General features: G+C 35.7%; 1 protein-coding gene across 6 annotated transcripts in view; it reads left to right on the top strand.

Moving 5' to 3' along the window:
- The first annotated feature begins 767 nt into the window (after positions 1-767).
- The window catches only part of LOC127843979 (bromodomain-containing protein 7-like), a 56,640-nt gene continuing 42,176 nt past the window's right edge, over positions 768-15,231 (top strand). For all 6 annotated transcript variants that reach the window (XR_008032496.1, XR_008032495.1, XR_008032494.1 and 3 more), the window contains exons 1-4: positions 768-934; positions 7,811-7,962; positions 13,292-13,377; positions 14,130-14,294. Coding sequence is in view for 1 of the 6 variants with exons in the window: in XM_052373920.1 (XP_052229880.1) it covers positions 874-934; positions 7,811-7,962; positions 13,292-13,377; positions 14,130-14,294 (464 nt within the window). In the remaining 5 variants the exon portion in view is untranslated. The remainder of the gene's footprint in view (positions 935-7,810; positions 7,963-13,291; positions 13,378-14,129; positions 14,295-15,231) is intronic.

The following is a 15,231-nucleotide window of genomic DNA, read 5'->3' as shown; positions in this document are numbered from 1 at the left end:
CCTGCGCAATAAACCCGCTAGCGGCAAGACTGGTTTATCTACTTAAACTTTAACATCATCTTTGCAATGTTCGAAATGAGCGAACAAAAAAATCATCATATCATTATTTTTGTTTGATATGTGCTTTAAAATGTATAGCCCAGATTTGTTATGTATTGCGCCCTGACTGGCCCCCTACCGGACATTTGCGTAATGCGTTAAATGCAGACAAGTATTTTTGTATCTAAGTTACTCATTCGAGGCCAGTTAGAGCAGTGGTTGGTACATGCGCTTCTTGCCTACGCGACGAGTTCAACCCCCGTTCCCGTATCGAGGCATGTGAGTTTCGTTAGTGGTCACCATGCCTTTTCTCTGGACACTTCGGCTTCACCCCACACCACAAGACCAAATCAAAATTGAAAATCTTTCAGTAACAACTATAAATAGCAGAAAATTGAAACTATAATTCAAAATGAACCCAACTTTTGTGGGTTGAGTGAGTTTATTAGGTAGGAGTACTTGAACACACTCCGGGTCCACACATATTGCAGCCACACATAACGCACACGCACCCCCTCCACACACGCATGCCGAAACCACTGGTCCACACTTGAGCACATAATGTCTTCTGTCGCTAAAAATCCTATCTCTATATCTATTATTTCTTCTTTCTTATTTGTGTTTTTGGGGTCTTTATTTAAATATTTAAGGCTATATTAGAATAGAATGATCTGTTTTGTTTTTGAAGTGTTTTGGTTTTTGCTTTACCGTTTTTGTATTTGACCGTTTTGACTTTTTTTCACGAAGGTACGTAACTCCTGCCGAAACAAAATGATAGTAGCGTCAGTTTTCGTCTCAAATAAAATACACTAAAGACACACATTTTAAATTGAAATGGGGAAGAAAAACAAATCCAAAAAACATAAATCAAAATCTTACGAAGATGATTACGAAAGTAAGTGAAGAACGAATTCTATAATGCTTTGTTATATGTTTACGCGTTGTTTGACAATCGGCTAAAAATTTAATTTTGGCTTGCTTTTGCAGATACTATCATATAATCTGATGAACGCACACTAAGCTATTTCATGTAATACATATTTTTATGAGTTGCAGTCTTTCCGAAACATCGTCGGACCGTCGGAGATTTACAGACGTTTCGCACCCAAGTATTTTCGCATCCTTGTTATTTCGCCCCCATGACGTTTCCGCTCTCATCGTTTCATCACCAAATTTAATTTCAATAAGATTATATCACTTCAATGATTTCACTTATAGTCTAGAATAGTAACAAAAAACGAATAATTTTCTTATCTATTTATTTATTTATTTAATGTAAAATAACAGTGTAAAACAACATGATGAAAACAAATGATCTTCAGTAGTTAAGTAACATAAAACAACAATGAAAGCATTTCTTTATTTATATATTTAATGATGTACATAAACATAACAGCGTTCAAGCAACATGAAGAAGAGTTTCCCTCAAGCACACAGGTAGTGGGTGGTTAAGTTCGCCTGTTGAGTGTTAGTAATGCAGCGTACTCGGTAAATTCCATTACTCCATGTCTGGCGGTCTGTAGAGTTTTCAGCAATGTATATTGTTTTATATGTAAATTAAATACATAGAAAAACAAGTTGATTTATCATTTCATTATTAATAATTAATAATAACCCTAAAAACAAAAACAACATTTTATAAAATAATTTCTACTATGTAGCGAATAACAATAGAAGTACACTTACAGTTATTCAAAAATATATATCGCTTTGAAACCTTAAAAACTAGAAATTGTAATGTTTTCATGAAAAAAAAACAGCATGTAAATATCATTGAGAGTTGGTAGAACCGCCACATCATGACGATCTTTATCTTATAGTACAAATAACACTATGCAAAAACATCGGATTAGCAGCGATTTTCTAAAAGATAAGATGCCCGCATTGAGTGGCATATTTATGACACTTGTTCAAACTGTTAATCAAATACCCATTGAGGGAGCACTTTAAAAGAAAACTGAATTGTTTATTTATTGGCAATTGAAGGCGTGTGTCATTAATGGATTGTTGTCCAAGCACCATTTTGTGCATTAGCTGTCTAGTTTATGATTGGAATTTAAGTCGATATCTCTTTCATATTTATCCTACCGGAAAACAGTAAAAAATATTTAGGGTCGGCACAGCCAATGAAACCTTTAGGGTCGGCACATTTTCCTAGGTAGGGTCCGGTGACCCGAACCACAACATTTTTTTTATAGGCCTTACTTAAATTTAACATGGTACACTGTAATTTTCATTATCAAAGTTTAATAAGAAGCGCCGTTTTCTGTCAATGATGGTTCATCTATTGTTTCATGTTATTAAACCATATTAATTTGGAGGAAATATCAAATTATTCGCCATATAATTGTGTTAAAAAATACCAAAGAAACTTAACCGAAATCAACAGAATTCAGTGTTCTCTGCGCTACAAAGTTTGTATAAAAAATCAATACATGCACGCTTTCCACGCATAAACCTTGAACTTGTACATTGCAGCATAATTTTTGCGAGCTTTTGTTGGGAAATATACATGATGACTGTATATTAGAAGCATTTGTAAACGTCGTGTTAACATTAACAAGAAATATCTTTAAAAAGATATACGGAGTTGATTGTGGTTGGATTTGGTGAAAGGTAAAGAGTTCAATGAATGAGATCAAAGATAGCGAATGTCTTTTTCTGTGCAGTTCTTAGCTGCATCACACGCAGTACGGAATGTTACGCGGAGTTTTCACGGCTTATTTTACATTATTACATATTGCTGGTCATAAACCTATAGATACAAAACAGAAAACCAAAAGAAGAATGGAAGTGAAATTAAAACATTAAGTCAACCGGCCACATGTGAAGTATCCATACATATTTAAAATATTCATATACGTGCAGGGGACAAAAATATTCATAAACTGCACTCGTCCTGCAAACACACGCACTCGTCCTTCAAATATGTGTGAAATAAAGATTGCAAAGGGCTGATATGACTTATAAAAATTTCCTAAAGTGTATCACTGCTAAGCAGTGAAATAAGTTACTTTATTTATGAGGAACACAAAATAAATATTTTTTCTAATGCTCGCCTGCTTTCCGTTTCGGACGTTTAAAAATTGCCCCCGCCCCCTTTTAAGTACGCTCGTATGTCAGACATTTTTCAAACGAAATTCAGACTGGTTTAAATCTGGTTTAAAACCGTACTTCGCGCTTAAATAATTCTTTAAAAGTCAATACTAACAGTGACTGCAGTCGCATGGTTCCCTGTCAACATGTACGCGCAAAGCTTACACCAAAAAGCCAATATTTACTCGGGACACTAGTCTCACATAACAACGCGCACCTGCTGTATGAAATTTACAATTACAATTTCCGGTTCATTCATATTCTACTTTCGGAATAGATATGCTTTTAGAAAATGATTTTATTAAATGAAAAATAGTCTTACTGGTCGGAAAATTCATTTTTTAACATCAGCTTTTTTTCATTCGTCCTGTAGGACGAGAGCTTTAGGGAAATTCACTCGTCCTTTCAAGATTTCACTCGTCAATACGAGCGGACGAGTGGAATTTTTGTCCCCTGACGCGCGTTTTTCGAACAAACCTGTTTTAGTGGTTTGTCGATTATTAACAGTATCGAGAATAATGGCGCTCATGCTTGATACATTATTCAATATTGTGGAATAATTCTTGTTAAATTAATCGAAAATATTATTTATCATGGTATTGTTGAAAACACATTAAGAATCTAGTATTGACATACCATAATTATATCGCTGAATATTTTCATTTAACATATTTCTGGTCGAAAGAAAATTCCACAGTCCAGGGTATATGTCAGATTCTTGAGTCAGATAGACTTCAGTCCTTATCAGCAATACAATAATGGTCTGTAGCTGTTAATGAGATAACATGCTGAGATTGACCCTTTGAGAAGGTTAACCCGAGAAAGTGATTTATTGCTGCTGACCACAAGTCTTCCAGATAACCCAAACACCTCACCTTGTTCACTGGATAACCTCTATATTATATAACGATTATTTCACTGGCCTTGAATTGACCCTGATACTGGCGCTTGCAATCCTCTGAAAATAAAAGGTGCACGCACAAACTGCATTGATGTCGAGAGTTGAGTGTTAAACTGTTCTATCTATGAAGCCTTTTCAGGGGTTAACGTAAGAAATTGACACTCACTTGCCCGGGGGGCAAGTTACTTTGAACATCTACTTGCCCTCATTAAAAACTGGTTGCCCTATTTTGAAGTCAATTTTTTATTGTCATTTGATCTTTAAAGAAATGATACACATGCATTATTATGCTAGATTTAATTTCAGCTAAATTCAATGTATCAAAAATAAAATAATAATCGTTTTTATAATATAAAGTTGTAAACAAAACAAAATCTGGACAGTTTTATTTCATTGAATAGTCACTATTGAATACAATACATATGAAGAGTTTATTACTATTAAAATTTTAAAACGGTATACTTGTCACTATATCTATACAAGTTATGGCATAGATTAAAAGGGGGGAGGGCTTAAAATAGTACTGTGAAAATGATTGTTCAGAGTTTGAAAATCATGTTGATGTCTTTAATGAAGAGTTTCTCACTATTTGTAACTGTGAATGTGTAACAAACAAGTTATTCACATTTTAAAATAGTGAGAAACTCTTGATATGCATTCTTAGCAAGTTTTAAACAGTCTGCATATTAAACATGATTTTCAAACTCTGAACAATCCTTTTCACAGTTATTATATTCATGTTCATAGACATCACTGTCACTAGTATACGCTTCTTCATCCAGTTCTAGTAACTGTTCTGAAATTGTTTCAGTTTGAGTGCTTTTACACAAGAAAATTGGAATAGCACAGTTACTACCAACAATTTTATCTTGCTTGTTATTAAAATCAGGGACATTGTTGTTTTGGTCTGGTTCAGAACATTTAAAATGTTTAAATGAAAAGATCGGCTGGACGCTACCGTCCGCCATGTTGAAACGTCTGCCGAGTAGAACTTGTTTTGAGCGTTTAGATTGGCTGATACAACGCAAGCGACCAATGAAATCTCGTTTTACTAGTACTTGATAAAAAAATATATTGACCCAAAGAAAATAAATAGATAAAGGTGAAAAGTCGAACAAATACCGCAATTATGCTAATACGAAACGGGCTTGCCCGGCGGACTATCTACTTTGGAAAATCACTTGACGATTTTAACCCGGCACGGGCAAGCGGGCGTCCGCTTAAAAAAAGCCCTGCTTTTCATTAGAGATAAAATTGTTTCATGCAGTAAAACAGTGTTACAAAGACGCGTCCATGTTTCCAATGTTCTGGTGGTATGTTCAAATCAGCCAATTGAATAAATGAAGTGTATTCATTCGTATCTAGCTGCGGGAAATTTTATTTGAATTTTATTGGACACTTACAAAGGTCAGGTAAGGTGAAAAGCTGGCTTATACAGCTACGCCGAAAAATCAGAAGCGTGTTTCGGATTACAAACTACTTTTCTCATTTGGAAATTTAACGGAACATTTATTCTTGTGTTATATGTGTTATAAATTAAATATTAATTTGTCAAAACGCTTTACGAGTTGTATATTCATTCATATTGTAGGCATACCTGTAGATAAAAACATATTTTTTATACAATTATCTTTATTTTTATAAGCCACAGTTTTTAAACAATTTTTATTTACAATGTTTTTATTTTTTGGCATGCACAGTAGCACACTGCTACCGCGGTGTCGCGCGGCGGTGTCCTGATAAGAACGGAAATTGTCTGCATTTACCGACTAGGCTTAAGTAATAAACGCAGCGGATATTAGCTAACTCGGCGGAACACTGAGCGTTTTAGTGAGTACACCTCGCCTTCCCCGCTGCAGAATCTCTAGCAGACAAATGCCCCGCGGAGAAAAAGGCGTGGACTGTACTGTAAGCCCAATGTCTGCACTTAGAAACAAGACAACTGTTTAAAGGGGGACAAGTTAGCAATACTATCCCCCCCAGTTAATAAGTGCTTCAACAAACTTACACTTACTGACCGTTCATGGATTAGCATAATTTTGATCATAAGTTCAACACTTGGCATCCATAAGTTCACCTTTTTCAAACTTAAAAGAATTTCTGAGTTTTAGAATATGTTTGAGTATCTGGATGGTTAAACTTATTGAATGAACATTTTCAAGGTGTGATTAGTAAACAAGTGCATATTCACAAATGTGATATGTTTGACAGTGCATTGTGAGTACATTTGATATGTGTGACAGTGAAATGTGAGTACATGATTGTGATATGTGTGGCAGTGAAATGTGAGAACATGTGATATGTGTGACAGTGAAATGTGAGTACATGTGATATGTGTGGCAGTGAAATGTGAGTACATGTGATATGTGTGACAGTGAAATGTAAGTGCATATGAAATATTTGACTGTTCAATGTGCGTATGTAACATAATATTGTTGTTGTGTTTGTTTGTTTGCGGAACACTGAGCGTTTTAGTGAGTACACCTCGCCTTCCCCGCTGCCGAATCTCTAGCAGACAAATGCCCCACGGAGGGAGCGCATTTTTTGGGGAAAAGGCGTGGACTGTACTGTAAGCCCAATGTCTGCACTTAGAAACAAGACAACTGTTTAAAGGGGGACAAGTTAGCAATACTATCCCCCCCAGTTAATAAGTGCTTCAACAAACTTACACTTACTGACCGTTCATGGATTAGCATAATTTTGATCATAAGTTCAACACTTGGCATCCATAAGTTCACCTTTTTCAAACTTAAAAGAATTTCTGAGTTTTAGAATATGTTTGAGTATCTGGATAGTTAAACTTATTGAATGAACATTTTCAAGGTGTGATTAGTAAACAAGTGCATATTCACAAATGTGATATGTTTGACAGTGCATTGTGAGTACATTTGATATGTGTGACAGTGAAATGTGAGTACATGATTGTGATATGTGTGGCAGTGAAATGTGAGAACATGTGATATGTGTGACAGTGAAATGTGAGTACATGTGATATGTGTGGCAGTGAAATGTGAGTACATGTGATATGTGTGACAGTGAAATGTAAGTGCATATGAAATATTTTACTGTTCAATGTGAGTATGTAACATAATATTGTTGTTGTGTTTGTTTGTTTGCGGAACACTGAGCGTTTTAGTGAGTACACCTCGCCTTCCACGCTGCGGAATCTCTAGCAGACAAATGCCCCACGGAGGGAGCGCATTTTTTGGGGAAAAGGCGTGGACTGTACTGTAAGCCCAATGTCTGCACTTAGAAACAAGACAACTGTTTAAAGGGGGACAAGTTAGCAATACTATCCCCCCCAGTTAATAAGTGCTTCAACAAACTTACACTTACTGACCGTTCATGGATTAGCATAATTTTGATCATAAGTTCAACACTTGGCATCCATAAGTTCACCTTTTTCAAACTTAAAAGAATTTCTGAGTTTTAGAATATGTTTGAGTATCTGGATGGTTAAACTTATTGAATGAACATTTTCAAGGTGTGATTAGTAAACAAGTGCATATTCACAAATGTGATATGTTTGACAGTGCATTGTGAGTACATTTGATATGTGTGACAGTGAAATGTGAGTACATGATTGTGATATGTGTGGCAGTGAAATGTGAGTACATGTGATATGTGTGACAGTGAAATGTGAGTACATGTGATATGTGTGGCAGTGAAATGTGAGTACATGTGATATGTGTGACAGTGAAATGTAAGTGCATATGAAATATTTTACTGTTCAATGTGAGTATGTAACATAATATTGTTGTTGTGTTTGTTCAGATGAGGGAGAGGAGCGTGAGAAGGAGTCCTTGAAGATCGTACTTAAAGTCGGGGGTGGGGGAGAGCAGTCAGACGTCTCGTACCACGAGGAACGCAAGCACAAACATAAGAAGAAGAAAAAGAAGAGGGACAGAGATCGTCAAAGGCATGAGGTGAAAGGTTACGCTATTCTGTAAAGTTCAGGGCTCCCGCTGACATTCCCAATTGCGAAAATTTTGGAAAAAAAGCGATAAAATATGTTATTCTGCTATTTTGCGAAAACAAGTGACCATTATAATGAATTACATGTATCATTAGAGAATGGCTGGTCAATACAGGTCGTGCAAAGATGAACATCGAAATGGACGGTCGGGAGCAATTAAACTTCTTGAAATGGTTCATTGATGATGCCTTGATTAATTGCCTTGTGCCTTTTAACTATGCTTCTGCAGTTTAATGACCCCTTTTAAAACAACACTCAAGAATGAGTAAATGGGAAGAGGTAAAGTCTTAGATTTTCCTGGCTCTGGCAATTAATATTGGGCTCTTTTACATGTCAGATTTGGAATCTCTCTTGTTAAATGAGATTTACTTTTTATGCCCCCCTTCAAAGAAGAGGGGGTATATTGTTTTGTACATGTCGGTCCGTCCGTCGGTTGGTCCGTCCACCAGATGGTTGCTAGAAGATAACTCAAGAACGCTTAGGCCTAGGATCATGAAACTTCATAGGTACATTGATCATGATCCCTATTGATTTTCAGGTCACTAGGTCAAAGGTCAAGATCACAGTGACTCGAAATAGTAAAATGGTTGTCGGATGATAACTCAAGAATGCTAAGGCCTAGGATAATGAAACTTCAGATTGATCATGTCTGGCAGATGACCCCTATTTATTTTCAGGTCACTAGGTCAAAGGTCAAGGTCACAGTGACTCGAAATAGAAAAAATGGTTATCGGATGATAACTCAAGAATGCTTACGCCTAGGATCATGAAACTTCATAGGTACATTGATTATGACTATCAGATGACCCCTATTGATTTTCAGGTCACTAGGTCAAAGGTCAAGGTCAAAATGACTCGAAACAGTAAAATGGTTTCCGGATGATAACTCAAGAATGCTTACGCCTAGGATCATGAAACTTCATAGGTACATTGATCATGACTGGCAGATGACCCGTAGGCCATCCTTAAAAAATTGTTTGTTTGGCATAACCCGACCAAGGTAAATTTGGGTGGGTAGGTAGGTAGGGATTTTTTTTTTTTTTTTTTTTTTTTTTTCTGACATTGAACTCCGACATATACCAAACTGAAAGGTAATTATCAAATAAAGCTCCAAGTCTTCTGCCTCTGGTAAAGATTTTTCTGCACCGTCCGTATCACCGCACGTGTATTTGTAAGTCTATTTTTTCTATAAAGAACTTCGAAAATATAATATAATCGACAAAAAATACTTTATCTGAAAACGACAGTCCGAAAAATTTTACGCATTTTACACATGAAATAAAATGACAGAATATGTGCATATCGTTTGACTACAGAAAATGAAAACAAGTAACCTAGCAAATACGTAATTAATATACTATTTGGTTGACATATTACTTTACAATAGCATAGTTTGTGAGTAAAAAAACAACAAAGTAATTATAACATTTTAATTTCAATCAAGAACAGAAAGGTGAAACATCTTCGACATGTAACAAATTATTTAATTATCATCCTTTAATTCAGATCGATAGTCGGTAGAAATTTGTAAAGTAATCAGCTTAAAAATAATTTATTGAGTGTTACGCTTCTTTTCATTTGCTTATTTTTTATATGACTTTTGCTATCGGCCGTTATATTGTAGGCAAACGACAATATCAACTGTGTATTCCATTATCTGCGCATAAATGATCCAATATTACCCGATAGCGAACTCAATGTTGATTGGCCAGCTACCATATGCGCTTCAAATTGTTCATGGAAAAAAAAGAGAAAAATAGTTTAACAAGAGCTTGTCACAGTCGTGCCAAATCCCCGCCGAAATGTGTTTGCTTGTATGACAACATTTGTTTTAGAGAGTATAATAATATTTGTAAAAACTAATAAAGGGAGATAATTCATTATGCTCCAGACAAAAATTTACTTTAAAATTATATAAAAGGGGAGATAATTCAAACACTAAAGTAGATAGAGTTATGGTTCTTAGTCACTGCACTTCTCATACTTGCCATCTTTTTATATTTCAAGTTTCAAGTAAATCCCTTCAGTAGATTTAGAGTTATGCTCCGGACAAAAATTTACTTAAAATTATATAAAAGGGGAGATAATTCAAAAACTAAGGTAGATAGAGTTATGGTTCTTGGTCACTGCACTTCTCCTAGTTGCCATCTTTTTATATTTCAAGTTTCAAGTAAACCCCTTTAGTAGATTTAGAGTTATGCTCTGGACAAACATTTACTTTAAAGTTATATAAAAGGGGAGATAATTCAAAAACTAAATTAGATAGAGTTATGGTTCTTAGTCACTGCACTTTTCCTACTTGCCATTTGTTTATATTTCAAGTTTCAAGTAAATCCCTTCAGTAGATTTAGAGTTATGCTCCGGACAAAAATTTACTTTAAAATTATATAAAAGGGGAGATAATTCAAAAACTAAGGTAGATAGAGTTGTGGTTCTTGGTCACTGCACCTCTCCTAGTTGCCATCTGTTTATATTTCAAGTTTCAAGTAAATCCCTTTAGTATATTTAGAGTTATGCTCCGGACAAAAATTAACCTTAAAGTTATATAAAAGGAGAGATAATTAAAAAACTAAGGTAGATAGAGTTATGGTTCTTGGTCACTGCACTTCTCCTAGTTGCCATCTGTTTATATTCTAAGTTTAAAGTAAATCCATTGAATAGATTTGGAGTTATGCTCCGGACAAAGTTTCGGCCGGACGCACAGATGGACAGACGGACAGGACCAATTACTATATCCCCTCCGAATTTTTTTTCGGCGGGGATAAAAAACACTCCGGATTAAAATGGCAGATGTTTTCAATGAAATTTAACGAGATTTAAGCATATTCGCAAATTTTATTTTTCTTGAGCCAAATTTGCTATACTTTCGCAAATGGCGAACGACAGCGCAAGCCCTGTAATAGTGAGCATTTATTTCAATAATAACACGTTCGCAATGCTCGCACTGTCGTTTGCCATTTGAGTCATTTGCGAAAATATTGAGAATTTGGCTCAAGAAAAATCTAAATTGCGAAAATGCGAAAATCTAGTAAAATTTCGTTGAAAACATCCGCCATTTTAATCCGGACTGGTTTTCTATATTTGTCTCTTTGTTTCAATGAAAGTGTTCGCAATTGGAACAGTTAACGAAACCCGGTCTGTACCCGATTAGACATTGCTTGACCTTATTGTTAATAAAGTGCAAATGGTAGCTGGCCAATCAGCATTGAGCTCGCTTACACATGACATGACGTTGTCGAATGAAACGTGAGGACGGGTGGAGCTATCGGATAATATTGGGTCATTCATGCGCAGATGTTGTATAATTTGAATACACATTTAATATCGCCGTCTGCCTCCAAAATAGCGACCGGTCGGAAAGTCGTATAAAGAGATAAGCAAATGAAACAAAAATGTGACAATACCCGTCAATAAATATTTCTAAGCTGACCACTTTTTATCTTTCTACTGAATATTTACCGATCTGAATTCAAGAGTGATAATTAAATAATTAGTTATATGGCGATAATATTACACATCTCTGCCGATTGCCAAATTAAGTTGAACGGTGATAATTAATTTTATTTTTTTTACTCCCAAACTATCCTGAACAACAGCAGCATATTTTAATAAAAGGGATACAAGAAAAACAGGAGCGTTTTAATTGTATTTAAAATCTAATTAATCGCATATGCATATGTCAAATAAATAGGCGACTCAAATAAATACTGGTACACGTTTTGTTCATTGCTATTCTAGATATCCTTGAAAGAGCATTCAATTAAATGATGCAAATAACCGAAAAGGATAAAAAGTGGAAAGGAAAAATTTAGCGGAAAGAATTTTCGGCGAGCTCCAAAAATATTTTTTTGGGAAAGTAACAAAAAAAAATTCAGTTGGGCCGATTTTAGTTGGTCGGTCGGGTTATACCAAACAAAAGAATTTTTAAGGATGGCCCTATTGATTTGCAGGTCACTTAAGGTCAAAGGTCAAGGTCACAGTGACTCAAAACAGTAAAATGGTTTCCGGATGATAACTCAAGAATGCTTACGCCTAGGATCATGAAACTTCATAGGAACATTGATCATGACTGGCAGATGACCCCTATTGATTTTCAGGTCACTAGGTCAAAGGTCAAGGTCACAGTGACTCGAAACCGTAAAATGGTTTCCGCATGATAACTCAAAAATGCTTACGCCTAGGATCATGAAACTTCATAGGTACATTGATAATGACTGGCAGATGATCCCTATTGATTTTCAGGTCACTTGTTTAAAAATAAAAACAAATATTTGTAACAAAATATATTTTCAAGGAAGTAAAAAGAGACTAAATTAACTAGTTTAATCATAATTTTTATAAGTTAATACACCTGTACAAGTAGAAAATCTAAATGTTAAAAGTACCATCATAATCTACAATCAATAACAAATAAGAACAATATAGGTTTTACTTACGTATGTCTTATAATAATTGAAATGCAGCCTATTGTCATTGACCACCCATTTCAGCTTCTATTATAGTAATTAATTCAGCAGTAATGAGGCTCATCAGTTATTACATACATAGCAGGTTGAGGGTTAAATATATTAATGAAACTCAGCTAAATACATCAATAACACAACACACTTAATTGTGTTTGTTTATTATGCCCCCGAAGGTGGGCATATAGTGATCGCACTTTCCGTTTGTCTCTCCGTTCGTCTGTCTGTCTGTCCGTCACACTTTTTTTAAATATGCTCATAACTTCTATGTCGCTTCAGATGTAACCTTCATAGTTGGTATGCATGTGAATGGACAAGGCCTTTCCATACGCACACACATTTTGATCCCTTTCACTTTGACCTTGAACTAAGGGTCCGCATTAAGTTTAGAAAAATGCTCATAACTTCTATCAAAGCGTTTTTTAGGGGCATATGTCATCCTATGGAGACAGCTTTTGTTAATAATAAAACAAAGAATAAAAGCATTGTATCAAATTGAACACTGATTTAAGAATGATTTAAGTGGCAAAAAATATTAAAATGGTGAATATGGGTGGCGAAAGAAAATTGTAACCCAGCGATAGCCCTGAAAGCCTGTAACATATTTTCTGAAACTGATACTGATAGTATATTTATTCTACACGATACAAAGAAGATTTAGGGCTTTAGCGATAGAAAAATGGCAAACAATTTATCATGCAAAGATTTAAAATGTTAACTCAGATCCAGCTTACTGAAATCAAACTAGGCTGTAAAATTGTTGAATTTATTCGTTTAAATTTGTTTGATACCATAACTATACCTGTTAACTGGTAGGACACCCCTGTCAGCAAGGAAACCAATGATGATGAAGAGGAAGTGGAATATCCAGTCAGTCAGGAGGAGGATATAGATGAGGAAAGGTACGAGTTGCATTTATGTTCTCATGTTATTATACTGGTTAGCATGGGAAAGGTACGAGTTACAGACATCCACTACATATATGTCCACTGTTGTGCATTCAGACTAGAGCATCCACTACATATATATCCATTGTTGTGCATTCAGACTAGAGCCTCCACTACATATATATCCATTGTTGTGTATTCAGACTAGAGCCTCCACAACATATATGTCCACTGTTGTGTATTCAGACTAGAGCCTCCACTACATATATGCCCACTGTTGTGCATTCAGACTAGAGCCTCCACTACATATATGCCCACTGTTGTGCATTCAGACTAGAGCCTCCACTACATATATGCCCACTGTTGTGCATTCAGACTAGAGCCTCCACTACATATATGCCTACTGTTGTGTATTCAGACTAGAGCCTCCACTACATATATGCCCACTGTTGTGCATTCAGACTAGAGCCTCCACTACATATATGCCCACTGTTGTGCATTCAGACTAGAGCCTCCACTACATATATGCCCACTGTTGTGCATTCAGACTAGAGCCTCCACTACATATATGCCCACTGTTGTGCATTCAGACTAAAGCCTCCACTACATATATGCCCACTGTTGTGTATTCAGACTAGAGCCTCCACTACATATATGCCCACTGTTGTGCATTCAGACTAGAGCCTCCACTACATATATGCCCACTGTTGTGCATTCAGACTAGAGCTCCATTACATAATTTTATATGCCCACTGTTGTGTATTCAGACTAGAGCCTCCACGCAAGCGAGCCCTGCTAGAGCTGGATGAGGAGAGCAACTCCAGCCAGGACCACCAACCCCGCAGGACCACACGCAGGGTCACTGAAGTGAGGGATGATGGCAAGGGAGTGCTCCGGGAGTGCTTGCTTTACATCCAGAAACACCTTCAGAGGTATGCAACCCTTTGGCTGTGTAAATATAGACACAGTGACCGATCATTTTTATAACCACATATATTTTGACTGATTGCCATTGCCAAATACTGTTTGAACCTTATGTGAATGTTTGAACTGTAGATGGGAATTATTAGTGGGAACCAGCTTAATATTGAATTCCAAATTTTCCTACATCAAAATTTTAATTTGATAGAAAATATGCTCTGCATCAAATTGAAGTTGTTGTTAATTAGACAATGTTTTAATTACAGCTGACATCCATTAACAAACTTATTGATTTGATGAAATTTTTTGTAACAGCTCATTAGCTTATGAGCATTCATTTCATTTGACAATGCGTCTTAAATACATGTAGATAAACAGTGAAACACCTCTAAACTAGAAACTCACGGGATCAGGTTTAGAAGGGATTCTGTTGTAGACTGGAAAAGGCGTGTTGGTACAGCTGTATATTGAAGATAAATTTACATACTGTATTTAGAAACAAATACCAATGTCAACATATTGTTTAGTATATATACATCATTATAAACCTTTTGCAGTGCATTAAATCACAAAGAATCTTGCTCTTTGTTTTGTCAATACAAGATCAATATAAGATCAATTTAACTGGGAACAAGTGAGAAACTCTGTGATCAGGGTTTTTTCGTTCTCAAGAGACAATTCCTCATGCATTTGCTGAGAAGCCAGTTTACTCATTTTTAAGCTTGCTTACATATTGCTTTAATAAAAATTTAAGAACAAATACTTTTAGATTATCCCCGTTTATATGGTCTTCAGGGGTGTAAATTATTCCGGAAATCCGCATTTCAGCTGACCAGGGTAGGTTTTGAGATCAATGTAAATCCTATGAGATAATTTTTACTGGGGGGGGGGGGGGGGATTTGTTTGAAAGTGCAATGAATTGAGAACTAAATTATTATATTTAGTAAA

Source organism: Dreissena polymorpha, chromosome 9 (assembly GCF_020536995.1).
Source record: "Dreissena polymorpha isolate Duluth1 chromosome 9, UMN_Dpol_1.0, whole genome shotgun sequence".
Classification (NCBI taxonomy): domain Eukaryota; kingdom Metazoa; phylum Mollusca; class Bivalvia; order Myida; family Dreissenidae; genus Dreissena; species Dreissena polymorpha.
The sequence above is the reverse complement of the archived record's forward strand: the minus strand, read 5'-3'. Positions and strand labels throughout refer to the sequence as shown.